This window comes from Crassostrea angulata, chromosome 4 (genome assembly GCF_025612915.1).
Source record: "Crassostrea angulata isolate pt1a10 chromosome 4, ASM2561291v2, whole genome shotgun sequence".
In the NCBI taxonomy this organism is placed as follows: Eukaryota; Metazoa; Mollusca; class Bivalvia; order Ostreida; family Ostreidae; genus Magallana; species Magallana angulata.
The window spans coordinates 19,005,086-19,032,024 of record NC_069114.1 but is presented as its reverse complement, the minus strand read 5'-3'; the positions used below and the strand labels follow the sequence as shown (position 1 = coordinate 19,032,024).

The following is a 26,939-nucleotide window of genomic DNA, read 5'->3' as shown; positions in this document are numbered from 1 at the left end:
CAAAAACAGGGCATGAACCTTGTGCACATGACGAAGAATTGAGAGGGTCTGTATCTTGCTTATAACTCTACGAATGACTCTCAAATTTTATTTGATCATTAGAACTGTATTTCTAAAGCATTCTAATAAAAATATAAAAATAGAATTTTACCAAAATCGTGACCATGAAAATTAATCGTCGCGAACCAGTTTATATCTCCGGTTACTAGTGAAATAAAGTCATCGCCAGTAAAAATTGGTTAACAGTAGTTCTAAACGATGTCTCTGAGCTATACATGTTGCTATACAATCAAAGTGGTAACACTTTTCGTTTAAGTGAAAGCAATTAATATTCATTGCAATGTTTTTGAAAAAAAACCCCAATTTTTCTGACCGAGATGCGGATGTTGTTAAAATGAGGGTTCTATGAGATTTGGAACATTAAAAAGAGAAATACATTAATAAACATCGCATAATATGGTATATAAAGAAAATGTGCGGTTTTTATCAAGCTTTCTCGTGTTTTCGTCTTTGAATGTCAATTGGGCTTCTAGTATTTGCTTTTAGTCAAATGAAATCTACTTTTGCTTCTCAAAAGCTGTATGACCAAACTGCAACTGACCAATCAGTGATGTTGCTTGCTTAGTACTGTAACACGAATGCTACATAACATACACTTATTCTTTTCATTGAATATTCTACAGTAGTAAATTAGTTCTGTCCTGAAGAATTAAATTGCATAAAATTTCTCTCTCTCTCTTTCTCTCTCTCCAGCTCAGCAAAGCTCTGTGCTGACTTTTGGCAAAATGGTCCTGTCGGAAGATATTGCAAAGAAATTTTTTTCCCTTTTTTGAAAAAAGGGGTTTGTCATCACTTAACAACTGGTGTTCAGTAGAAAGACCACCAAAACATAACACATTATTGCAAAAGTTGTAAATAGAAAAATACCATTTCATAGCAGCTTGGAAGCTCAATTTTAATTTGCATGTAAATATATCCTTGATAATGAAACAACAATGTGCAACCCAGTTATTGGTAATACTTGAGATGTAGTTAAATGTGTACAGGTCGGCAAAGAATACAGAAAAATCTGACGCAGATTTGAACTTTTTGTAGTTTTGCCGAAGGTTATCAGAATTGTTTTTGTTAACTTCGATATAAATTACAAAGTATCCTGCAAATTTTCCGTGTCACTTGATCAAACATCAATAACTCAACATATGTCAACTTTTCTCAAATGATTTTTAAAAAAGTAAATTAGCAATCAAAAGGTCTGTCAAAATCATTTCCCAAAAATAATCATACCAAAAAAATGATACCTTTAGGCATATAAAATTTATTTGACATGAATTCTCATAAGTTCAGAAATTTTTATATATCCACAAATATTTTGTCTTGAAAATATTTTACCTTTTGACATAAAAAATTTAATAAAAAAAATTACCAAACAATTAACCATTGTTATTTCCAAATACCTTTGATAAAATATAAATAACAAATAATATATAACAATTGTATGCTTTACATATATCATTAGTTAATACTTTAAAAAAATATTGTGAATATTGACAACTTCTTCAGTCAAAATAAAATTATTGAAATAGTTTGTTTGGAATTGCCTCCCGCCTCATTAAAAATACCCCCCGCTGATAAAAATTTTTTTTAGCGAAAAATAAAGAACATTTTTTATGGAGAATTTAATTTTTTACCAGTGCTTAATTAGTTATACCGTATTTTCCCGACGATAAGTTGGGATTTTTTTTTCTCTGAAGCAGAGCACTTGACTTATCGTCTTGATCGACTTGTCTTAGACTTGAGGTCAGAAAATTGTGAAAAATACTATTAAAAATCTTGGTTTTAATCATCTTGAGCTGGCTGTGTTATTGAAAATTACGTTGTTGAATTCAATGTTCATCTTTAATTATTATCATTTTCACTCATCTGTTAACACTAGAATACATATAAATAACAGTTATTAAACAATGGTGCATTGTCTTTAATCAATTAAAAGTTTTACCGTTCCGTTTTTATAAACACATTGTCACATGAATCCATATGTCACTATAGTGGGAAGATAATATTGCGCAGTAAAATTGAAACCAAACTTGAATGGAAAAAAAATATTGCAGTAGGTCCGGGGAATGTTTTAAAGTTTTATTATTTTATTAGTAAAGAGTTGTTTGTGGAAAGAATAAATAAGAAATATTTTATGGTCAAAATCAATCTTAAAATACGTAATCGGCAATTATCAACTCTATTGTTTATAAGGTAGGTTGATCCCGGTTGTGCTAATAATCTTGCTAAGGCTGACATCGATACGGTAATTTCACTCCCTGTGTATATAACATTTTTTATAAAGAGTACCGTTATGAGTGATTATAGTTCATTGATTAATTATTGTCCAATTCTTTGCTTATTGTTAAATAAAAAATTTAGGAAACGTATGAATGTCGTATATCGTCATTTTCAAGTCGTACAAATGATCGATCTATTTTTTACAGTGTGTAACTGCATTAATGGATACAAAGTAAACAAGTTTCATCAAATCATAGTAATTGCTAAGCTTTCTGCACTTGAGTACCCCCTTTGAAGTCCGACACGAGACAGGTGCATGCCTCTGACACCGGAAATCGTTAAACAAACTATTGACCACGCGCCGAACCAACAGGTGGCTGGTTATGTAATGGCGGATACACTGGCGATGGTCAGAGTGGGTGATTATTTTAATACATGGGAATAAAATATTTCTGTCCAAGTACTTGTAAGTTTAGTTTGCACATCACGCGATATCGGGAATTGTTTACAATGCCAGCGACTTTGTAGATGTTGCCGGTATTTGAAAATATGATGCATAAGTATAAAGTATAATTGTTTAAATGTTTTTTTTTTTTTTTTTTTTTTTTTTTTTTTTTTTTTTTTTATTAAGAGAGTAATACAAACAATACATATAAATATCAACATTTTTGATGATCATGAGATAGTTTTGCAATTTGAGAACAATAAAATATAAATCTTCTTTCTCATGAACATTTTGTACAAAATTCATTAATAAGTAAGAGGAGAAATCAGATAGGTAAAGGGTATGAAGAGAGTAAGGGTGCACCTGAAATGAAATAACATTGCTGTACTTGATATAGAACTAATCAAACATTTGTAAAGATATGTGAAAAAAGGAAAAGTATTTACATAATATCAAATAAGAGACTAAAGCCAGAGATGGAAAGGCTGAATAATTGTAACTAAAAACAAAACGACAAGTGTGGTATGTGTTCTTGCCTGGGGTTTCCATTAAATGTGTTAAAAACTAAACAGGATTTTCAAATGGAGAGGTATAAGAAAAAACAAAACAGAAACAAAAAACCTAAATGTTTGACCATCTATTTCTTTAAAAAAAATAACCATTTCTGCCATTTTCTGTTAAAGTTTTCAAATTTACCTTTTTTTGTTTCAAGGTATTTTACAGTGGTGAGATGTGTTCTAATATCTGAAAGTAATCCTTGAATTGTTAGTGTTTCATTTAAACAGCGTTTTCTATATATATATGATTTAATGACCATTGATATAGTATTTTCTTCTTTGGCATCTGATGCAAGATTTCCTAAAATAAATGTAAAACTGTTTGTTGCATAGTGTGCGCTGTTATCTAAGCAATGATTTTTAAATAAAGATATAAGTTCTTGTGATTTAGTACAATCCCACATCAAATGTTTTATAGTTTCATCCTCTAGGTTGCAAAATGAGCATAGTTTTGTATCCTTTTTGCCATATTTATAAAGAGTGGTATTGGTTGTCAGTATGAACTGATTAATTCTGTATTGTAACCATAGGAGTTTAGAGCTTTTTGTACACTGAAAAGGCATACCATAAATTTGTTTCCATTGATAATCATTAATTACAAAATGTTTTTCCCATTTACATTGTCCAAATGGTATAACTTGTCCTTTACATAGAATGTTGTACATAGGTTTGGTTCCTTTCTTTGCAGAACAAAATGGTACAATATTAGATGGTATACTGGGTTTAGGATTCTCACTGCCGGGTTTAATATTCAAATTTTTCATTGCACCTTTAATGGCTTTATGTAAACTTGCATGATTGAGGAAATTAGTTTTTAGGTCAAATTTTGTTTTAAGGTCGGCACTACTGAATATTATACCATTTTCATCCAAAATATCAGATATAAGTAATATTTTTTTCTTAAACCATTGTTCATAGAAAAGAGGCTTGTTTCCTATTTTTATATTTTTATTATACCATATTGGCTGGTTGATAAATTCATTCCATGTTGTTATTTCAGTTTTCTCTTGTATATTTTGGAAGGCTATCAATGTGTCTTTCCAAAAAGGATTTTTCAATTCCTTTAATAATGTATTCATATAGTCTGAACCTAAATATAGGGTTTTATCAAGATTTATTTGGTGTTCTAATAATTGTATCCATTTTGCCTTGTTGCCATTTACTATTCGTTTGATCCATGAGGATTTCAATCCTTTAATATAATTATCTATATCAACCATTTTCAGTCCCCCCATTTCATAGTCTTGTGTTATTTGCTTTCTTTTAATCTTATCAACCTTGGAATTCCAGAGAAAGTTAAAAAGTATTTCTTTTAGTTGTTTTAGAAAATTACTTGAGGGAGTAGGTAATGAGATAAAAAGATGATTTAACTGTGAAATTAATAGAGATTTAATAAGTGTTATTTTTCCTAGAGGAGTTATAATTCTCTTTTCCCAGTATTTAATTGTATTTTTAATTTTCACTAGTTTTTTATCATAGTTCATTTTTAGGATTTTTGTTAAGTCTACATCAAAGTGTATGCCTAGAAGTTTAAAAGTTGTTGTCCATTGGAGGTTAATGTATTTGCACATTTTCTCTATTGAGTACTTTTTACTACCAATCCATGTTGCTTGAGTTTTTGATAGATTAATCTTTAAACCCGATAGTGCATAAAACATGTTTAACTCTTTAATTGCTTCATTTAATGAATTTTCAGAGCCGTCTAAGATTAAAACAGTATCATCAGCATATTGAGAGATAAGATATTCAGTATTGTTTATTTTGATGCCTTTTATATTTTTATTATTTTTAATTTTTATTGAGAGAATTTCTGCACAAATAAGAAATAGATATGGGGATATTGGGTCACCTTGACGACATCCACGTTCGAGTTTGAAAAAATTTGACAGACATCCTGCCTGTGTTACTGCAGATAATGTATTACTTTGAAAGACAGATATCCATTTTTTGATTGATGGACCAAAATTAAAAAAAGAGAGAGCTTTGTCTATGAATTTCCATGAAATAGTGTCAAAGGCTTTTTCAAAGTCAACTAACAACAAAAGACCTGGAATATCATTTTCTTCAACATAATGCATTAAGTCAAATATTAACCTAGTATTTTCTCCTATATATCTCCCTGGAATAAAACCTGTCTGATCAGTACAAATAATTTTCTCTAATATATTTTTTATTCTCTGTGCTATACAGCCAGATCCTATTTTATAAACTACGTTTAGTAATGTTATTGGTCGCCAGTTCTTGATATAGAATTTACTTTTGCCTTCTTTTGGTATACATGTTATAATTCCTTGTCTTTGTGTTACAGATAATTCCCCCTTTTTATATCCAAAATTTAATGATCTTACAATAAAATGCCCTAATTGTTTCCAAAAAAATTTGAAAAATTCTGTTGTAAATCCATCACTTCCTGGACTTTTATTGTTTGACATATTTTTCAAAACAGAGGCTGCTTCTCTGTGGGTAATTTCTCCCTCTAATGATATCATTTCTGCATAATTAAGCTTATCCACATTTGCATCTACTAAAAGTTCATTTAGATTATATTCATTGTTACTGTGGGTATTTCTTGTGTAAAGAGTTTTATAAAATGACTCAACTTCATTTAATATTTCAGACTGTTCAGTAATATTATCCTTGTTGTTGTCTTCATTTATAAGTTTGGGAATAATTTTGTTTGTATAATGTCTGTTTTCTAAGTTTAAAAAGTAATTTGTGGGTTTTTCACCTTCGTCTAACCATTTTGCACGTGATCTTATTATATTTCCCATAAGTTTGTGATTTCGAATATTTTCTAATTCTTTCTTTTTGTTCTGTATAGATTGTAAATTTTGTTCATAGTTTATTTCTAATTTAATTATTTCTGTAATAAGGTTTTTTTCTTTTTCATTACTTTTCTTTTTTTTATAACTTGAGTAGGATATAGTTTTTCCTCTAATTTCTAATAGCAAAGTCTCAAGAAAAAGTTGATCATCTATTATGAATTGAACTTCATCATCTGTAATATTCTCTATATTACTTTTGTTATAGATAGGTAAGGAGTAATATGTCTTTATATTCGAGACTACCTGCTGAATTGCTTCTATATATTCAATGTCTTGTAATAAAGAGTTATTAAATTTCCAAAGACCTTTACCATGTTTAAATTCATTAAATTTCAGATTTAGCATTACTGGAGAATGATCAGATCTGTAGCTTGTTAAAATATTGCACTCTTCAACCATACTTAGAAGAGATTGGGATATCAGAAAAAAATCTAAGCGGGCTTGTTTAAATGGGTTTGGTTTTCTCCAGGTATATCTAAGTTTGTCAGGATTTATTTCTCTAAATACATCTAGTAGATTATGAGTAGAAACCATTTCTAGTACCTTTTCACGTGCTTTTGGGTTATTAATGTGTAAATAATTTGTGTAGTCTCTATCTGGATTTATAACTAAATTAAAATCACCAACAACAATAGTGTGTCTATTGTTAAATTCTTCAAATATGTCTGTGATTTTTTCATAAAAATTGGGATCATCTTCATTAGGTCCATATATTGTTATTAAACTTATGCGACTATTTTCAATTGTAAGATCCAGAGCTAGAAAATTACCTGTATCATCAGATTTTTTTCTATGTACGATAAAATCAAAGTTATTGTTAAAAAGTATTGCAACACCTCTTGATTGCGATGAAAAGGAGTTAAAATAAGCAGTGTAACCCCATTCGTTTGTTATATCATTTTCCATATCTTCAGTAAAATGTGTGTCTTGCAGGCATAATATATTACATTTTTGTTGCCTGTAAAATTGAAAAACATCTTTTCTCTTTTTATAATCATGAAGACCCTGACAATTAATTGAAATTATTTTAACTCCAGCCATGTGAACACCACGGTACTATAAAAACATTACTACTAAAATCAGCCATACCTCTAAGCCTTGTCCCGTTTTCCTAAATGTACTTTCGTTGGTGCAGGTAAGTAAAGAAGATAAGAAAGAGAGATGGATAGATATAGTGATAGCTGTTAGCATGAGGATAACGTGATGGTTACCTTGCTAAAGAGCATTTTGACCAGAATTATGATATATTAAATATATGTTACATGTAGTGTTTACACCGGAAACGACACTGGGTAGAGTTTTCTTATTACCGACCCAAAAAGGACCGGCTTTAAAAATTCCGGAAAGGAATACGTTAAATATTTTATCTTAGAAAAAAAAAATTTAAAAAAAATTAAATATATAATCCTGATATAAATAGCTTGACTTCACACAAACCCAGTGTTTGTTGTATCCGGATAGGAAGCGCAGGAGGTGAGGTAGAGAGGATATTGGTGCACTTTATATTACTATTACCCATGTATGTCATACAATGCATAGATGCGACATTTTCAGGAGTATAAACAGTTTTTTAAAGTCCATATAAGACAAGAGAAGAGAAAAAAAGAACAGCACAACGTATAGTAGGTCACATTTTTCTAGTCACTGCCTAGGTCGTTTGCCAAATCGTTTATCAACGATTCCATTATTGTGAATCTCTGGGGACCGATGTGACCATCCCCCATCCATCTGGTGACGACAAATGCCGAATTATGGATCTCGTTTTCCTGCATATACCGAAGAAGCCGACGTCCAGCACCGTGCTCATCATCGTCATGGTAGTTTTCCACTATTTTGCCGTCTTCCCTTCTGAACCTGTAGACGAGGATACGGCTGTTGGCGGCGGCCGCGTACGGATCTATACAAACTTTGCGGTACATATTTTGCACATCCTCTACCGTATGCACTATGGCGCCGATCGCAGAGAACTCGGACCCGTCTTTCACAACTGGATCAGTAGATTTAACTTCAAAAGAGTCCAGGTCTTGCGTCTGCTCCGGTGTGATCTGGAGTGCGTCAGCATTTGTGATGATTGGAACCTCCTCTTTATAGGTAGAACCGTCCCCCAAAAGAATGTGGTCTCGGTGCAACCTTGCAGAAATATTCTGCCTGCGGAGAGAGTTAAATTTGTCATAAGTTTTGTTTTTTGTGGCCACTATAGAAGGTGGTTGCTGTGGGGAAATAAAGAAGGGTAGTTTCTGTTTTTCGATTTTTTTGGTTTTCTGAGCATTAAGTATTTCATCTTTTTTTGAGCGGTCAGACAATTTTGCCGTTATGGATACAGGTTTTCCATTATGTTGTGCCCTTACACCATTTCTGTGTATACGTATAAAGTCTACGTCTATCCCAAGAGTTTCTCGGAAAACTTTAGGCATCGTTACAGCCAGGTTCTCGTTTGGGGTGTGGGGATAGTTGTGGATCAAAATATTGTCCCGCATGGATCTACTACGGAGGTCCGTTATACCGTCATCTAATACTGTCATTCGTCGGTCCATCCTGGTAACTACGGCTTTAAGCAGATCCAACTCCCTCCTAAGCTGTGTATTTTCTATACGTAGAGCTGTAATTTCTTCATAGGTGCCCTGATTTTGCTTGGAGATTGATTCTAATTGGGTATGGATACCCGTATTGTTTCCCCATAAGTCGTTTTCAATCGTTTCAACAGAGGCCTTCAAATCGTCAATTGAGAGCTTTGGTCTCGTTGATTGATTGTCTAACGGTAGTCCAGGACTGGGTGCTTTGTTACATGTAGCAGCTGGTGTTTGTCTCGGTGAGCACTTATCATGAGTCTTTTTGTTTGTTCCACTACCCCTGGTTTCCGGCATTTTTAACATCCAAATACTCAGAATGCAAACACAATTTTCACAGATCACTTTCTCTGTACCACCACAAGTCCCAAAGATAAATTATAGGCCAAAATAAACGGATACGCTAGTCATAAATCTCATAAAACTGGCCAAAAATGCAGAGCTTAAATTTAAGCTGCCATACTTGAACAAGGTCACGTGATCACCTAATTGTTTAAATGTTAATCATTAATAATAATTCGTAGCAATATCGGGGACATCGTGGCATTATACACTGATAATGTTACTGCAGTTTTATACGCCATTTTGAAGTGATAAGATCGACGTGTCGTCTGAACCGACGTATCGTAGGATTTTGTTAAAATTTTGGCTAAAAATGAGCAATTCGGCTAGTCGTCTGCATCGACGATTCGTCGGGAAAATACAGGTAGTTTAAGTTTGAAAAAAAAAATTCCCTCCCTCCCTCCCAGACAGCAATTCCAAACAAACATTTCTTTAAAAGGATGGCCTTATCAGTACAATGCATCTATGAGCAGGAAATCAAAGTCTCCACATCACTGTGGCAAGAACGAGCCATTTGGTTCATGAACTACTGAGAAGAGAACTCCTCTTGACACAAGGAACCACAATATTTACAGTAAAACATGGTTTTAGGATAACTAGCATCAGGGAAGAGCGATTTTGATTTGTTCTTAACATTGTTATTCCTGCTTAGTTTTAGGACAAGAGGAATGAATTGGACTTGACAGTAAGCATGCAGAGTTTGTTATCCTCTTTGCTAAATCTGTATTTTACAGTTTAGTTAAGCCTTAGACAGACTTTAATGAAGTAAATATTTACATTAATATTTTAATTATCTGACCACCATGAACCATGCTTATAATCCATAAAGCAATTGGGTAATCTAAAAAATTTGATGAAAACTGTGTCATTTAGTTATCTTCATCCATTTCTTCCTCGTCCTCTTCATCTGATGTCACATCTGGTTCGTCTGCTTCACTCAAACATTTCGTGCAATAACATGTGAAGAGATAATTTTCCCTGTAACATAGAGATTTTTGCTTTATACAAAAAAGTAGGAAAATGTAAAGGAACCTTATATATTCCAATACGAAGCTTTCCAGTTTGTTAAATGATGAAAAAAAAATTGTTACCCTTGTAATTAATTTACATAGATTATTATCATTTCATAATATACATTAGAACTGATCTCAATTCAGATATGCAGTAATTAATATAAATAATGCAAATCTGCCGTATTGATTTAAAATATTTGAATGAAATGTCCTCAAACTGTACAGTTTAGTTAAAACTAAGTTTAAAGCAAAATATGGAATTGTTCACACAAAGTCATAGCAGTCAAACCCGTTTTCCTCCTTGGATTAGGATTTTGACAATTGGTGAATTTTGAATTGGGGTAAGTGTGCCACAACCCCCCCCCCCCCCTCCCCCCCCCTCCAAAAAAATAAAAAATAAAAAAAACAAACAAAAAATAAAAATAAAAAAATGAAGCCATGTGGCTGCATAGGATATATACCAACATAAAAAATTATGACAAACAACAAGCAAAATGATACAGAGAGACAGAAGGATGGAAGAATAACAGACAGCAAGGCAAACACTATATACAACGAAGCCATATATAACGGGGCCTAAAAATTTATTATCTAACAACTAAAATTATGAATTTCATAAAGATGAATTTCAACAGCTTAATTGAAAACCAATTTTACTTTTTAAAAAAAATCTGTTGTTATGTTCAATCTAATTTGCTGCTTGGGTACCTACAAGCATTGATTTCTTCTAGACAGCAAATGGACTGAAGGACGTAGTTTGTGACTGATGTAATAAATTACTCAAAACCAGGTCTATGTAATCCCAAAGGATTTTCATATCGTGAAAAGTCACAGCTGGTTGCACCCAGCAGAATACAGGTAATAACTGATTTTACCTTAATCTACATGTCTGCTCAGAACAATTATACCCCCTCAAAACACAATAAATCATAGATATTGAGGTCATTCCATCAATTAAAATTTGTATGTAAAGAGTTATTGATTCTGGTTTACTCGTTTTGGAAAGTTGATGAGTTTCCACCGTACATTAAGGCGTTATTATTTCATGAGAGCGATAAAGTAATAATTATTTATTAATTCTCCCGAGAGAGACCAAAAGCATGAAGTAGCACAACATGATATCAATATGGTCAAGATAAAGCCATTCTGATGGGGTGTAACAGTTACTTTCAAAAAAGTAATTTAAGCCTGTACAGGAAATTTTTATCAAAATTCATAATTGGAACTGGTAGTTAAAATCAAAAATTAAGAGTTCCTTTCAAACTATTTTTCAATATCAATTAGATAATTGGTGCTAATCAAAAATTCCGATCAAAATGAATTTCACTAATTAACATGAAAAGCAAGAACACCCCTCTCCTATTCATTAAATTATTGAATGATGATAGCCATTTCAATTTTTAAACTAGACAAATGCCCAAGGGTCACATTGCTAACCTCAAACACAGCTCTTATAATAGTGTACTAGATATGATAAACTACTGTAATGGTTAAACTGACTTTGAAGAGTCCTGATTGTAACCAATTGAATCTTTGTTTTATATGAAAATTGACTTTTAACACAATTCTGCTGAACAATAATGGTTATTCCCATTGTCCCCTGATATGCATATGATATGATATGCTGATCTGAATATTTTTCCTTCAAGAAATTTGTATTAGTAAAAAATCCCAAGCTCAATTAAGACAGACTCACTTCAGAATCTTTTGACGACTGTGTCGACTCCTTGACAGGTCACATTCACTGAGATAGCTGATGCAGATCTCCTTTATAAAAAATAAAATAACAAACATAAGGCTAAAATAAAGTTTGCATTGTATTTGGGCATTTAATTCCAATATTCAGTCATATTGTATTAAGTCTGATGGTAATAAACAAGAGGCCCAGGGGCCACATTGCTCACCTGAGCAACAATTTAATAACCACAACTCTAATCAAATCAGCATTACAGTTAGACTGTATCAAATTCAACTATCTTGACAATAAAGTTTAATAAATCATTCTAAAAAAAAAATTTTTTAAAAAATCTTTCGTCTTTATCTACATTTTTTGTTAAATATCAAGTCCCTTTTGTTGTTTCAGTATTTATTCCTATTCCTATTCAAAATTCCTCTCCCCACCACTTGTGTTCCCACCTTTCCCCAAGTAATCATCATTTAAACAAACTGTCAGCACGGCTTGTGCTTTCACACACGTTTCAGCTTTTTTGGCTGAATGGTTTTCCAGAAAATGATTTTTAAGGACTTTCTCCATATATTCCTGTGTAAAAATTCAATAACCCCCTTCCCCTTTGTGGCCCTACCCTTACCCCTGAGATCATGATTTGAACAAACTTGAATCTACACTACCTGACGATGTTTCCACACAAGTTACAGCTTTTCTAGCTGAATGGTTTTAACGAGAATTTTTTGAGATTTTAAAATTCTCTATTTATTCTTATGTAAAAATTTGACACCCCCTCCCCATTGTGGTCCTATCCTACCCCAATGGATCGTGATTTGAACAACTTGAATCAACATAATCTGAGGATGCTTCCACACAATTTACAGCCTCCTGCTCAGGTGAGCTAAAAAAAAGTGGGTTAAAATGTACCCCATGTGTATAGATATTTGTAAAATTCTTTATTTTGTCATTTTGTTATTGAATCATATCATATTTACTGGTTATGAATTTTCAAGTTTCATTTCAATTTCATGTGTTTCAAATCTACTTTTGTTATCTCTTAATCAAATTTACAATTTTAATTATTCATTGGGCTCATAGCACCAAAACATAATTGGTTCATTTTTTTGCAAAGCATGTAATAGATTTCGTTTAAATTCCAATTAAAAAATCCACATATCTGATCCTAAAACTAGGTTAAAACATTTAACAGGTTATGTAACACACTGCATTTTTTCAGGAATATTATCATATATCCTAAAAGGTGAGGATGTGCATTACAAACAAGTCCACAATAAAATTATTGTTTGTTTGTAATTGCCTACCGCCTCATTGAAATACCCCCGCTGATAAAATATTTTTTGGAAAAAAAGAACATTTTATCATATGGAGATCTTTAATTTTTCTTATCAATTAAATTTTGATAAGTTAAACTTCAAGTTTGAAAAATAAAAAAAAAAATTCCCTCCCTCCCTCCTCAGACTTGAAACCTCCAGGTGTCAATTCCAAACAAATATTTTTTTAAGGATGGCCCAGTGAGACACATAATTTAATTTTGAAAATATCTATGTCTATTGGAATCAATTTTTCAAGAAATGTAATACATTGTTTTTGTTAAATGTCTGTATGTCATAATTCACTGATGTTTATTTGCCCCCTATAAATAATAGAAACTTTTAGACAGAATGCCCCTCAAGAGAGTCCAGAAAGCTTACCTGGCCACTTGGTATTTTCTCTTTTGCTACAACTGCCATCACATTATTGTTGTAGGGAAAAGTTATCTCAGCATTTGGTAGACAGCTGTGGTTACCTATGGGGCAAAACAACCAAGCAACCTTTCTTATTCTTTGATATACAATAAAATATGTTCAAATCAAAATCACTAATGCACAATTTCATTTCATTGTGTAAGTTATTTTCGACCCGTTTTATTTTTGCCCCTTTCGCCTTTGTTGTTGGTGGTCAAATTTAAGACTAGGAAAAATCTAATGTCTCAAATTAACTTTCTTTAAACACAGCTATGTCTGGGCGAATTCAAGACGGGGCAAAATCGTGTGCAAGTGAAGGAGGGCGAAAATAACATATGGCGAAAATAACCCTGTATACAGTATGCATATTTGGATGAACAAATTAAGAGGGATAAAACACTTTCTCATTAAGAAAAAATCTCTTTGTTTACATGTTTATACATTTCTGGAATGATAAGGATTACTTACAAGTACTTTGTAATGAGTAAAGTCCAGAGCCCTCACAATCCAAAAAAGATCCCGAAACTGCAAACACAAACCAAAACTTATAGCGAAATACATTTTCTAAAACTAATGGGGATAAACTACCATATATTATGTAAATTGTGAACAGTGGCATGCACTATTTTAAGTAGCAAGCATGGGCAAAGAGAATTGGAAATATCAAGGTTGGTTTGTTGTTCATTTGTTTTCCAACCAGAGAGCCTTTTTGCTTAAAAACACTTTTTATACCAAAATGTCAATTAAAGGTCAACAAGGCGATCTGTTAATTGTCAAATCGTTTTTTCAAAAGCCATCAGCTAAAAACACATCATACTTCACACACTGGTAAGATTTTATTCATGGATTTGAAAAATTATACTGAGCTGGATTGGAACATAACTGGAATTTATCAGGAAAGGCATGTAAGATTGGCCACAGGTTTTCTATGATCATATATATGTATAACTATGTAGATTTTTGGTATTTACATGTGATATTTACCCTTTTCTAGTTCCTCGTACAGTTGGTCAATAAAAAGGTCCAACTCCTCCTTTTTTTCATCTGATAAAGCCAACTCTTCACAGTTTTTCACCCATGCACTAATGGAACTGCAGATGAAAAACACTACTCTTGTTTTAAAACTGACATAAAAAATCATGGTAGATTTTCTATAATTCATTGTATAAAAATGGGCTGCTAGCTGACATGTTAAATATGGGATATCATCCTATAAATACCATTTTTTATGTGAAACTCATGTGAGTAATCTTTCCAGATGAATTTAACGTAAAAAAGTAACATCCGAAATGTATGAAGAACAATTGCCAATACATAAGTTGGGATTTGACCAAAAAAAAAAAAAAATTATATTACACAACTGTATCCAACTCATTATCAGGTATCCAAGTTCATAGATATCCGACATTCGGGTTAATTATTATAGATATTGGCTAAATGGGCAAACACAACAATTATTATAAATTCTTTTCAACACAAGACATACTGTAGATTCCTTACTTTACACAAGGACTTGCATGTACTTCCTTGATTGAACCGTTTTGGATCAAATTGAAATTGAATATCAAATAAATAATTTCAAATCACAAACGCTGAATTTTTACCATAGTTTTATTAATTTTACATCTGTCTGAAAAATAAAAGATTTAAGAATATGCAATGAGTGTTTTTGCAATTAACTGTGAATAAGGAATCAAAAGTAATCAACGCTATCGAACAAAAGAAAAAATTGAATTTATTTTACCTTGAACCTATACCTTGACCGTTTCTTCCAACTAGAGCAAATAAAGAGCGGAACCCCTCTGGTGTAAACCACTAAAGCATATATAAAAAAGAATATTCAAAATCTCTGCATAAATAAAATAAATTCACTATAGATTGATCTTTGTTATCCCTTTTTCACCAGTTCATTACGGTGGTATAGGACACTTCCATGTTGTTTGTTGAAATAAACAATTAAATGAAGTAGTTTCTTTCCCGATATTGTCACCTAACAGCGTAGAGCAGTGGGTAAGAGGGTTTACAACGAATCTGTAAGTCAGGAGCTTGAATCCTGCTCAGGGTTTTACAATTTTTTCCTCTCCAAATATTTTTAAAAGCTATTTTTTGGTTAAATGTAACAATATTTGAGAATTCTAAGCTGGTGAAAGTACGGTATTTCAATTATAATGTACTTTAATCCACATTAATATTGACAGATGTCCCATACCACCTTAAATATATCGCATTTTATTGTTTTAAAAATTCTATAAAAATATTTTACCATTGGTATGTTAACATTCCTTCCAAACGAACTCATCTTAACAGGTAATTTAAATAACTAAAAATTACCTGTATTTTAAAAATAATTGCATATATTACTTAATTTGATACTGAAAATAGATGAAAATGCACATCTGTAAAATAAATTTAAAAAGTAAATGTGTCTTACATGTTGTATAGTGTCGTCGTACATTGTTTCTGTCGTCTGTTGTCGCAACATTTCAAGGGGCTCCTAAACAATCACTCAAAACATTAAAATCCTTATTATAAAACATATTAAAAAGCTATATATTTGTACATCAGTCCAAAGTTTAATAATTAATAGTATTGACTTGTAGAATGTGAAAATTTCAGTAAAATATAACATGATATACATGTATTAATGTTAGTGTTGCTGTATATACAAGTAATAATCTCATAAAAGACAAACACAAATCAAAACACAACTAAACTACAGCTAGCAGTTTAAATATAAACAAGAAATTTTTCAATGGTTACTGATAATTTAATTTTGCCCACCTGGAATTTTTCACCCATCATTTTATGTACCAGTGCTTCATCTTCATTCTCTGTGGTTTTAACAAAACCAGAGAATTTCTCCAAGACTGCTGATTTATTTTTACTCTGCAACAAACGAGTGTTTTCTTGTGATTCAGATGTGTATTGTACTTTACAACAGAAAAAGATCATGATTTTTTTTTCAAATTTGAATAAAAGTTTGTGCTTACATTAATATTCGCATATCTGAGTCATCAAACTGCTTTGTAGATAATTTTCTTTTAGTATCACTGTATGCATTTGTGAGCTACAAATAATAATAATTGATAAAAATTCTTGCAACTTACTTGTTTGACTAGGGCAATCATCTTTGCTATAAGCATTATACTGCATGATTCTGGAGGAAAATGAATGTTTCTAGTAAAAAATAAGAAAAAAAATTAAAAAAATAATTTTTAAAGATATGGATTCATCAATCTGAAAAACAAGAATATTTTCACCATGCAGCTTATGAAGCCCCAGGAATTTTTATTTAATAAATAGAACTAACTTAAAATGTTAAGAAAAAATATCTTATTTACAAAATAAAATACACTGCATCAACATCAATACTTGCTTTTGTGGTTAAAGAGTCAATGATTTGATCTCTTCACATACTGTATATACAGTAAAACTTGGTTATAGCGAAGTCCTAGAGACCGATAGATTTACTTCGTTATATCCGTAATTTGCTATATCCGTGTTCGTACTAGACAAGTTTTACTGTATACATACATGTGTATATTCGTAATTAAACAATTACCTCCACATTTCTTGTAACTTATATAGTGGGTGGTTTTCATCCTGTCTAGATGACCCCATGCACAAAGTCTGATGATATTCTTCCCAAGCTCTCTTTTGACACTCTGGACAACAGTAGGTTACCTGTGTGTTCATAAGTAAAATTATTCTATTTTGAATAGATGAATTGAAAAAGTGAGAAAGCTCACATTACCTTTAAAGCTCCCACATTTACTCCTACACATTAAATACAAAAAATAATTCTATAAAGGGGCATAACTCACAAAAATCATTAGCAAAATACTTTTGTCTTTTATATAACAACAACAACAAAATTCTAAATTCAAAAGGAGTGAATTTCACAGAAAAATAATGGAATCAAATTTCCTGCATGATAATATGCAAATCTGCAGATTGTGCCCTAGAAGCTTACAAAGTTTTTTGACATTCCATGCAGTGGTTGAATTGTTTGTATTTTTGGGTATTACTCTTAAACAAATGCTGCAGTATTTTCCCCAACCTGACATTGAGGACACTTGACATTGGTTGATGGATCTGTGACATCACACTCTGGGTGAGGCAGGGTAAGTGCTGGGTTCTCCGTCAGTCTTCTACTCTGATTCTCTGCAGTCTCCAGGGAGCACAGGCAGTATTCACACGACTCATACTTGTAAAATTCATTCCACAAAAACTGCGAGCTGACCAGGGGTCTTTCTTCAAACAATACATCTCCTTCATTAAAATTCTTTTTGGTTATCAAACTTTTGCCCTGCAAATAACTGAATCTCTTAGTTTAAAATTCAATTGTCTATGTGTTAAAAGACAAATCTATCAGCTTTTATGTTCATATTTTCAAGTACTACAGTGCTTTCACACTCTAACTGTACACAAGTATATGGATAGGAAGCAATTATAAATCTAAATTTTGTCAATCTGTTACTTTTGGCTATAAAAATTAAAAGTGGACTGTTATTTTTAGCTTTATAGTTACTATCTGGATAGCCGTAGAGAAGAGCAGCAAGGTTTGTTAAGGCAATTCATTAATTATTATGCGAGAACACCAATGTGTGTAACATTGATGAAAGAGAAACTAATTTGGGAGCCCCTTGAAAAGCACCAACAAAGATCATGGCTTAAATTATCACGATGAACAAGATTGGCAACGACCTAATCGATATCCCAGCAACATCATATCTAACATCAGGGGATAATCAGACAAGGAGCAGCATTCAATACCATATCAGCCACCAGTATATCGAGACATGTAAAAAAAAAATTCTTTCCAAAAACCACTAATGACTGGAACAGGCTGCCAGATCATGTCAGTACTATTGAGGAGCAGCTAACTTAACACCATGGCTGCCTCCGATCACCTTTAACCTGTTAACAGTTTAAGAAACCTGCAGATTAGTCTTCAACCAGATTTTATACACTCGGTACCAAGGTCAGCAAAGAAGAAGAAGTCGGAGGACGTCAGAAGTTCTGATGCTAGATCAGTATTAGATGCAAATACATGTACCCATGGCCATGGCCAAGTTGACTTACATGACAGTGGGATATAAATAATGTTACCTACAGACCATTTGCTAAAAAAATAAAATTCAATATCCATTACACCTTCTCTATTGTTTTAAATGCCCGATAGTTTTACCTTTTTCACGTTTTCAAAGCTAATCTCAACATTGTCATCACAGTCATGCTTTTGCTGAACGGACGCTGCCATGTTTTCCAACTTTTTAAACTCCGGTTATTGGAGAGTTCCAAAACAGTAAAGTGAAAATTGGTATCGTCAGCACTGACAAAACTCATCGATAATTAGTGAGATTTTACTTATAATCAGTTCCATGGGTAATGAAGATACCTTAAATGCTATTTTTACGATCGGTTATCTGTTCTTTGTGTTTTGTTTTGTTGCCCCTCCGACCGAATTTGTTTCAGCAGGATTGACGATACAAAATGTGTTGTCAAATTACCTCGGAAGTGAACAGCTGCATTTCATCGAGTATCACATGAAGAGGACTGCGGTGACATTACTTGTTCATTCAATACTACCTCTAGGTACTAAATTAAATAAGCAAATAGTAGAAATTATTTACAGTATTTGATGTAATTATAAGTGGTCAGACACATATCTTGCATGTTCATCCATTGGTGATTAAAGCCATTCATGTCCACCTTTCTTTAGAAAAAATACTTATTTTACTGCTATCTAGGTGTGTTCTAAGTATGACGGTGAAACCAGTTTGTTTTTAAGTGCCAGATAGCTTATTTGTTGGAAGGTAGAGCACCTGAAATTTAATTCAGCGGTCTAGTTAGGTTCAAATATTGGTTTTGTCCATTTTAAATTATTTCTACCATCCCGTTATATTTAGTGCCATGACCAACCCCTTGAAGTGACAAGTTAATTTGATTCAGCCAATGAAAGGGTTCTTGATCTTTTAATTGATCCTTTTGGGTAAAAAGATCATTAAAAGGGAGGGGATATGATGCATGGTCAGACTGAATTGAGTGCAAGCACCTGAGAGCTCACAGGCTCAGTTGGTAGAACACTTGACATCAGATTAAGGTGCCACAGTTTGAATCCCAGTCATGACCTTCATAATTTCTTCCATTTTGTTTAACTATATTCATTTAGTGAGATAATTTAGCTGTGATATTCAGGCATAAATATATAATTTATAAGCCTTGTTATTATTCAAAGATAAATTGAAATTTTAAGATTTAATTAATTTGTTTTTACCATTTTCAGGTTACTATGTAGGACTAGGATTATTCTCACCACAGCTAGGGTTATTCACTCCATGGAATCTAGGACTTTTTTGGAAAATTTATTTGACAGTCAGCACTTTAATCATTTTGACTTGCTCTCTACTATTCTTCCTGTGGACTCGGAATAAATACAACAGCCATCCAATAGCAAAACAATTGGCTCTGCTGGGAAATGGCACTTCATCATGGAGAGCCGTGGCTTCATCTATTAATGTAGAGTTCAGGAGAGTGGATAAATTCACCACAGGGGCCCCTGGGCGGAGAGTAATTGTGACAGATTCGTGGGTGATTCTGACTTCCACCTATTATGTGTACATAGCACACCAAAACGACATTCATCTGGCATTATCCAATTCGGAGGAGCATGATATTCACTACGAAAGCATGACTTCCGTCCAATTCCTGAAATTCAATGTAATCAGCATCAACCCTGCACTCAAACCATTCAGTATCAGGTTGGTGTATATGAAGAAATTACTGCTATTTTGGTAATCCTAGCTTTAGTCAATGCAAATATGCACATGTAAGTATGGTACCCTACATATCCACAATTCTGTCCATGCTGTCAATGTAAAGAATGCTAACAAATTTGCCACGCAGATTGCAGACTAACGTTAACAAAACAACAAATATCAGCAGTTGCTGCTTTGTTTAATATGCTAGACAGAAGTTTATCTTTACTTTACTTTACTTTTATTTCAAGAGCTATGGCCCACCAGTATTTATCTTTTGAATGTCAACAAGTATTTTTTTTATGAGAAAGAAGCATAACTCAATTTTAAGGAAGAATCTTTCAATTGTTATAGAAAATCAAGTTATATTTCTTTTCAATATGGCAATAAAATTGATCATTGCATTATCATTTGACCTTATAGTCACTTTATATGGTAATTCCTGAGAAACCACATATTTAAACAATTTTTGTTGGTATTATATCTAATACATGTACTGGTATACATGCTGTCATTCGTTTGTAATGTTATAGTGTTCATTTTTTGCAGATTGAACGCATTAGAATACAAAGATTTGAAGGACAAACTGACGACGCCCATTGTTAACGCACGTAACATTGTGATAAAGCAGTCCCTGAGCGACCAATTTCTGGACGCCTTCAGACACCAGGTCAATCTGAATCAGGTCTTCCACATGCCAGACACAATGGTAACGCATTATAATCCACATTGTACATGTGCCATAAACCCAAATTTCATTTGAGTGCAAGAAAATTTAGCATGGTTTAAGAGAATCTTGCTGTTGCAAATATTGGCAAGGCGTCAGGGTGTATACTCATGATTTAATGATATGAAATTAATTCCCTTCGCAAATACTGTTTGCAGGGAAATATTCGCCCCCGTTTTATTTTCACCCCATTCGGCCTCGTTGTCAGTGGGTGAATTTAAGACTGGGCAAATTCCAATGTACAAAATTATATCTCTTTTAACACAACAATATCTGGGTGAATTAAAGACTGGGCTGAGCTCTTTGCAAGTATAGAAGGGCGAAAATAACATGCCTTGGGGAGAAAATAACCCTTTACACAGTAAAAAGTTGACAATTTATGGTAAAAGAGATAATTTGTGCAAAAAATAACAATAAAATCACTGCATGCAGTATTTTGATTTTTTTAGGGGGGGGGGGGGGCTTTTCTTTACTTATTTATTTCATTAGCCTACTTATTTAGAATGTCTTTTTTCTGTTATCAACCCCAGGAGGCTGATACATGCATTGGGTGTATGCAGAAGGAATCGGACATTAAGCTAGTGAAGCTGTGTGATAGCACGGGGGTGGAACAGTGCGTTCAGTGCTACTGCCGACCCATGTGGTGTCTAGAATGCATGGGGAAGTGGTTCGCTAGCCGACAGGACCAACAGAGGCCGGAGGTCTGGATGTCTGGCTCCTCTCCCTGTCCGACATGTAGAGCAAAGTTCTGTGTTTTGGATGTTTGTAAACTTGTAAAATGACACGTTTAATTATTCGTTCTTAAAATTGTTCTTTTATATAGATTTAGGATATGAATTATTATTTGTTTATTTTTCATGACATAAAGAATGACATTAAGATACCTGATAAATTTTAATAGTTTGTGCTTGATATGCAAAAATTAAAAAAAAAATTATTTTAAAGATGACTTTTAATGAGTTTTAACATTGGACCTTGATAAGGTAAGTTGTTATAAATCTTTTTCATAGTAAATAGTTGTCTATTTGAACCACTGCATGTGAAAATACATGTATATGGCTTGTTTATTGAGGTAATAATGGCCTTAATAAAGAAAAATCAATGTGATTTACAAAATAAAGGTGTAGCTAATTAAAGTTTGTCAAAATTCAAAATCACCTAAAATCTCATAATGTGAATGACAGTGATGTGAATTACAGAGAAAATGTTGTCAATGCTGCTTACATGATTTTTTTTGTTAAATAAAAATTATTGCCTATACGTGTATACATGTATTATAATATACATTACTGAAGAATTTTTCTCCAAGTTTGAATCGCTTCATATGTATTTCAACTCTTTGATGATTCGTTGGAGTCTTGGTTTGAACTGAAACTAAAATCTACAATATACATGTATCAAGAATGATTATATGAAAGTGTTGATAATACTGACTTAATTGTTATGGAAATTTTAAATTAAATTAAGTCTGAAAAGAATGATTATATGAAAGTGTTGATAATACTGACTTAATTGTTAGGAAATTTTAAATCAAATTAAGTCTGAAAAGAAATGTTTTGTTGTTGCTGACCCTTCAGTATCTCCTCGGGCCATCAAACTGTTGATAAGGGGGTCACATGATTATTATTAATCCAGAGAACAGAAAGGGGATGAAAAAAGTATTTGAAGTGGGTAAATTTTAATGTTTTTATTTTATAATTATGAAGACTAGTGTTTAAGTCTTCATAATTACAAAATAAAAGAAAAAAAGGAACTAATGTTTTATACCATAAAATGTCAGGTATCAATATTGGCTAAATCTAGCATCAAATTTAAATACGAAGTATATTCATTTTTCTTTCGTTTGCACATTCTAACTAAAGGCGTTTATCATGAGTCTGACGCTTAATTAATTATTATTCATTCATAAAGATTTTAGTGAATTTTGGACGTTGTCAAGGAAGCTTGTTTATTGTTTTAAGCGATTAAATTAAATTTAATTAATTAAGAATATCCTATGGATTGTTTTTACAGATCTTTACAAAATTCTATTATTTAGAGTTGTGCGGCATACAACGCTGATTTTGGTAAATAAGAAAACAATGAATAAACTTAATATTGAAATTTTGTGTGCGTGTTTCTTTATAAATAAGAAAAAGGTTTTTCTCGCAATTTTTATTTCTCTTTGTTGTTTTTAACTTTTCTTTTCTGTCATTGTGTTGCTGCTCCATTTAATGCATTAACTGCTTTCCATATTACGTGTACAAAACCGGGTGTCCATAGAACTATTTTTAGAACCTTTAAACTCACTTGACTGGTTAGGCACTAAATATACCCCTGCGAATGTTATTGTCATTTTAATTTTAGACCACGTGGTTTTGTTTGACCCTTTCAGTTTCGCAGTAAATATTATACGTCGTGTTTATAGTCTATTTCATAGAATCTAGGTATTTGTAGTCAAATATAAAATCTAGAGGTTTAGTGATTTTAAACTTTATCTTCATTAATTGGTGGGAAAATGTGTTCTAGAAATAAATGTAACAATACAAAAAATAGTTTTTGTCTGTTGTTGCAACAATTAACATGCTTAGTAGAGATCCCCCCTCAGGATTAATTTTTGATCCGCGCCTGACCTAGTAATAGCATCAATAGTGAAACAGACTATACTATTTTAAGCAGAATGGTCCTTGAAAATGGCTCTATATATACAAAGTTTTTATGCAAAACAGACACTCATTATTTATTTAAAAACATGGTATTGCACACCACAAGCATCAAACATGACTATGATTTTATTAAGCAACCCAATGTTTATATTTTCAACCACTTTACACGTGGTTGAACACGAATGATAAGTCTGTTCTGAATATTATCGTTTAGTATATATAACCGCTAGATGGTGATATATGACATACATTGTACATCTTAAAAGATTTTCATGTTTTAATAAAGTCAAAGTAGGATATGATTATGAAAAACGACCAGTACTCATGTATTTTGAGAATGTCATTCGAGCATACGTTGTTTACTCAGGGTTTGAGTTCTCGAATCCGGATTGTTAAAAAGTTCAATTTCATGAGTAAAACTTGTTTTAAATACAAAAAGTATTTATAAAATGAATTATTATTGACATAACAATAGATATTTTTACTAAATTATGGAATTAGGCTCTGATAAAGTTTGACTTTTAGCAAAACAGAGGAAATTTGGACTACATTTTTCAGATTTTGTTTTCCACTGAAATATTTTTGGAAGTACTATGATATTTAAAGTTCAGATTTCATTTGTTAGTCAACATAATTTTGCATATTTTCTGTTGGTTTTATCTTGCTTTTTCGTTTAGATAATCGTATGGCACACACTACAAAAATATTGAAAAATGCTTTAAAATGATAAAAGACACAATATCTCAAAATGTTGATCATTGACCTCATATAATTTTTATGCCAGCAGAGAAAGGTCAATATACTTAGTTTAATACTATAAATTTTTTAGCACTATCATCATTCAGTTTTTTGTTATCTTGAATCAAAAATGGGTAATAATTTGAAAACTGATAGAGGGAATTCGGACTAGAATATCGAATGAAAACTTAATGCTTTGTATCTATTTAATGTCACTACCATTCATAAACTGTATTTCATTTGTTGAAGAGTTAAGCAATTTGTATTATTTTCACAATTAAGAAAATCTTAATCATAGTGTAAAATTTTTATGGATTTTTCTTAAATGTTCAAAAAATATTCAATGGCCATTTACTCAAAAGGTAGGCCATTGACCTACTTTTTGGAATTTTTTTTCATTCTGAGTAAACGTAATCCTTAAAGTACAAACATTATTCAAGGCAGGTTTTTTTTTCTCAACTCTATGGTAAGAGTGTTTTATTTAAAGTTTGTTTATTGTTAATTTTCAGATGCCAAGACAGCCAGGTTTCTTTTAGTGTTTTGTTGACTTATTATTCCATAAAGTTATCTTAAGGGAATGTGCGGCCATCATGTACATATATGAATAAATATTTAAACTTTTAACTGGCTTGTGTCTTTCTAAAAACTGTTGCCAAAAGATGAAAAAAAAACCCAGTAAATACAGGATGAGGTTCTACATGTTTTGTATGTAAATTACACATACAAGCACAAAACAATGTCATTTAGATACACTTATAATAGCTGTAAACTTTTTAAATGAAAAATATCTCAATCGATACAATTTGATCTAAATATTTTTGATAATACAAAAAGGGTGGGGGTGGGGATGGGGGTGGGTGGTTATTGGAAGCTAAATACGTCTCTTCTATAAAATTAAGAAAGAGAAAATTTCTGAAATCATAAAAAATATTTCCCATACGCATGAAACATTTATACAAAATGGGAATTTTTGAAGGAGGATGTTTAAAAAATTCTCTATAATTTTCTTCGTTAAACACTCAAACAGATTTAGAAAGAAATTATAAAATATAGAAAAAAATATATAGAATCTTTACCTCACAGTTGATATCCCAAAGCAGGTACAAATGCATGTATTGATTTTTAAGGGGAAAAATTGAAGATGAAGCTAATTGTTTATTAATTATGCATAATATTGAAATTAAAAAAAAACGCCATTTTAAATTTATTATTACATACTGTTATACCGTATACTTGATTGTTTCTTATTGCAATAAATTGATGTTTTCGTTTTTCAAAAAAAATTATACTATAAAACATTCTGTACAATTTTACACTTTATGAACTAAAATTCTCAAAATAATTAGAAAATATAATCTCTAACAACATAGAAACTTTCGACTTTGATAAACATCTATTTTAAAAAAAATGTTCATGTTTTATTACTCGAGACTATGTGGACGTAATTTAAAAAAAAATATTTATAATTTCTAGAGGATTGATGAAATAAGGACTAAGCAACTATTCAACTAAAGTCAATTTGTAAACTGTAAATGCTCTTTAACTGAATTCTCGTTACTATTTAGACTACCTTATAAAACTTTGATAGAAGATGTCGCAGCTTAGAAAACAACAGAGTTTGAACAAGTCAATGGCCGGTTCAATCTCTTTGTTAACTGGGACGGTGAAGATGATGATGTGAGTTACAGGTTTGTTTTCTTTTTGTTTCCTTTCACATATCTTTCCGTTTTATAGTTTGCATGAACGTTTTTAGATATGTTACCTCTCACGTGAAATCAAGTGAAAAACAAACAACAAACAGTTATAATAACAGTAGTGCATCTAATAAGGGAAAATACAATATAAGTTACATAACTATTTTTAGTTATCAAAAGTGTAAATGTATTTGAGCTACCATGTGTCAACATTACTTACCATATTCGCTCTTGCAATCATGATTCAAGTGCATTAATGAATTTTAATTCGAACTCAACGATATTATAAATTATACAAAACTATTACAAGTCAAAGGATCAACGTGATGATTTTTTTACAATTAAATATCAAATGTGTATGTAAATGTTATAAACATGTGTATTCTATAAAATAAAAACATGTCAGTAAAACATAGAATTAATGTTTGCGGACAAATAAATGTTTACAAAAATTCCTTTTAGTCGTCAAACGTGGCTTGAAATTCATGCTTTCAGTTAAATAATCTGTCCTCGTTCAATATTTATAGAAAAAGATATGCAAAAAAATTAAATGTTGTTTCCGGAACAAAAGCAAACAAATTATCAATCTTCCGTTTTATGAACGTGTGGCAAAGATACACAATGATGAAGCACAGATGAACCCCTGATAACACAGCGAGGCATTTTATCTTTCTTTTTTTAAAGCCTTTCCACCTGTTTATCTAAAAATTTATACCGTTTTCTGTAAAAGATCAATTCAAATTATTTCTATGTTGTTGACACAAACAGTAAAAGGACAGCTCCACTCGGTATAAGATTGATGGTTTGTCCTAATTGATCAATCAAAGTCTTAGTTATCAGTTACTCACCATTGTGTCATTAAATAGGATTTAAGGTAAGGTTTGCGGCTTGCATTTTTTAGATGTTGTACCAAAGTTACATACCATTTTGTTCACTTTAC

At 31.8% G+C, this 26,939-nt stretch overlaps 3 protein-coding genes across 3 annotated transcripts; 1 reads left to right on the top strand and 2 right to left on the bottom strand.

Moving 5' to 3' along the window:
- Positions 1-7,189: 7,189 nt before the first annotated feature.
- On the bottom strand, positions 7,190-9,142 carry LOC128180846 (uncharacterized). Its single transcript, XM_052849004.1, has one exon. It carries the CDS (start codon positions 8,972-8,974, stop codon positions 7,739-7,741), a length of 1,236 nt encoding a protein of 411 aa, XP_052704964.1. The 5' UTR covers positions 8,975-9,142; the 3' UTR covers positions 7,190-7,738.
- A 276-nt stretch (positions 9,143-9,418) lies between these two features.
- Positions 9,419-18,710, bottom strand: LOC128180844 (histone-lysine N-trimethyltransferase SMYD5-like). Its single transcript, XM_052849002.1, has 12 exons — positions 18,626-18,710; positions 17,495-17,743; positions 16,997-17,118; positions 16,542-16,611; positions 16,216-16,320; positions 15,866-15,928; positions 15,179-15,249; positions 14,419-14,525; positions 13,903-13,959; positions 13,402-13,496; positions 11,720-11,790; positions 9,419-9,988 (listed from the first exon to the last, which is right to left on the bottom strand). Exons 1-12 carry the CDS (start codon positions 18,695-18,697, stop codon positions 9,880-9,882), a joined length of 1,191 nt encoding a protein of 396 aa, XP_052704962.1. The 5' UTR covers positions 18,698-18,710; the 3' UTR covers positions 9,419-9,879.
- A 108-nt stretch (positions 18,711-18,818) lies between these two features.
- Positions 18,819-24,893, top strand: LOC128180845 (E3 ubiquitin-protein ligase TM129-like). Its single transcript, XM_052849003.1, has 4 exons — positions 18,819-19,032; positions 19,724-20,198; positions 20,745-20,904; positions 21,453-24,893. The coding sequence occupies exons 1-4, from the start codon at positions 18,819-18,821 to the stop codon at positions 21,702-21,704; spliced, it is 1,101 nt and encodes a 366-aa protein (XP_052704963.1). The 3' UTR covers positions 21,705-24,893.
- The last annotated feature ends 2,046 nt before the right edge of the window (positions 24,894-26,939 follow it).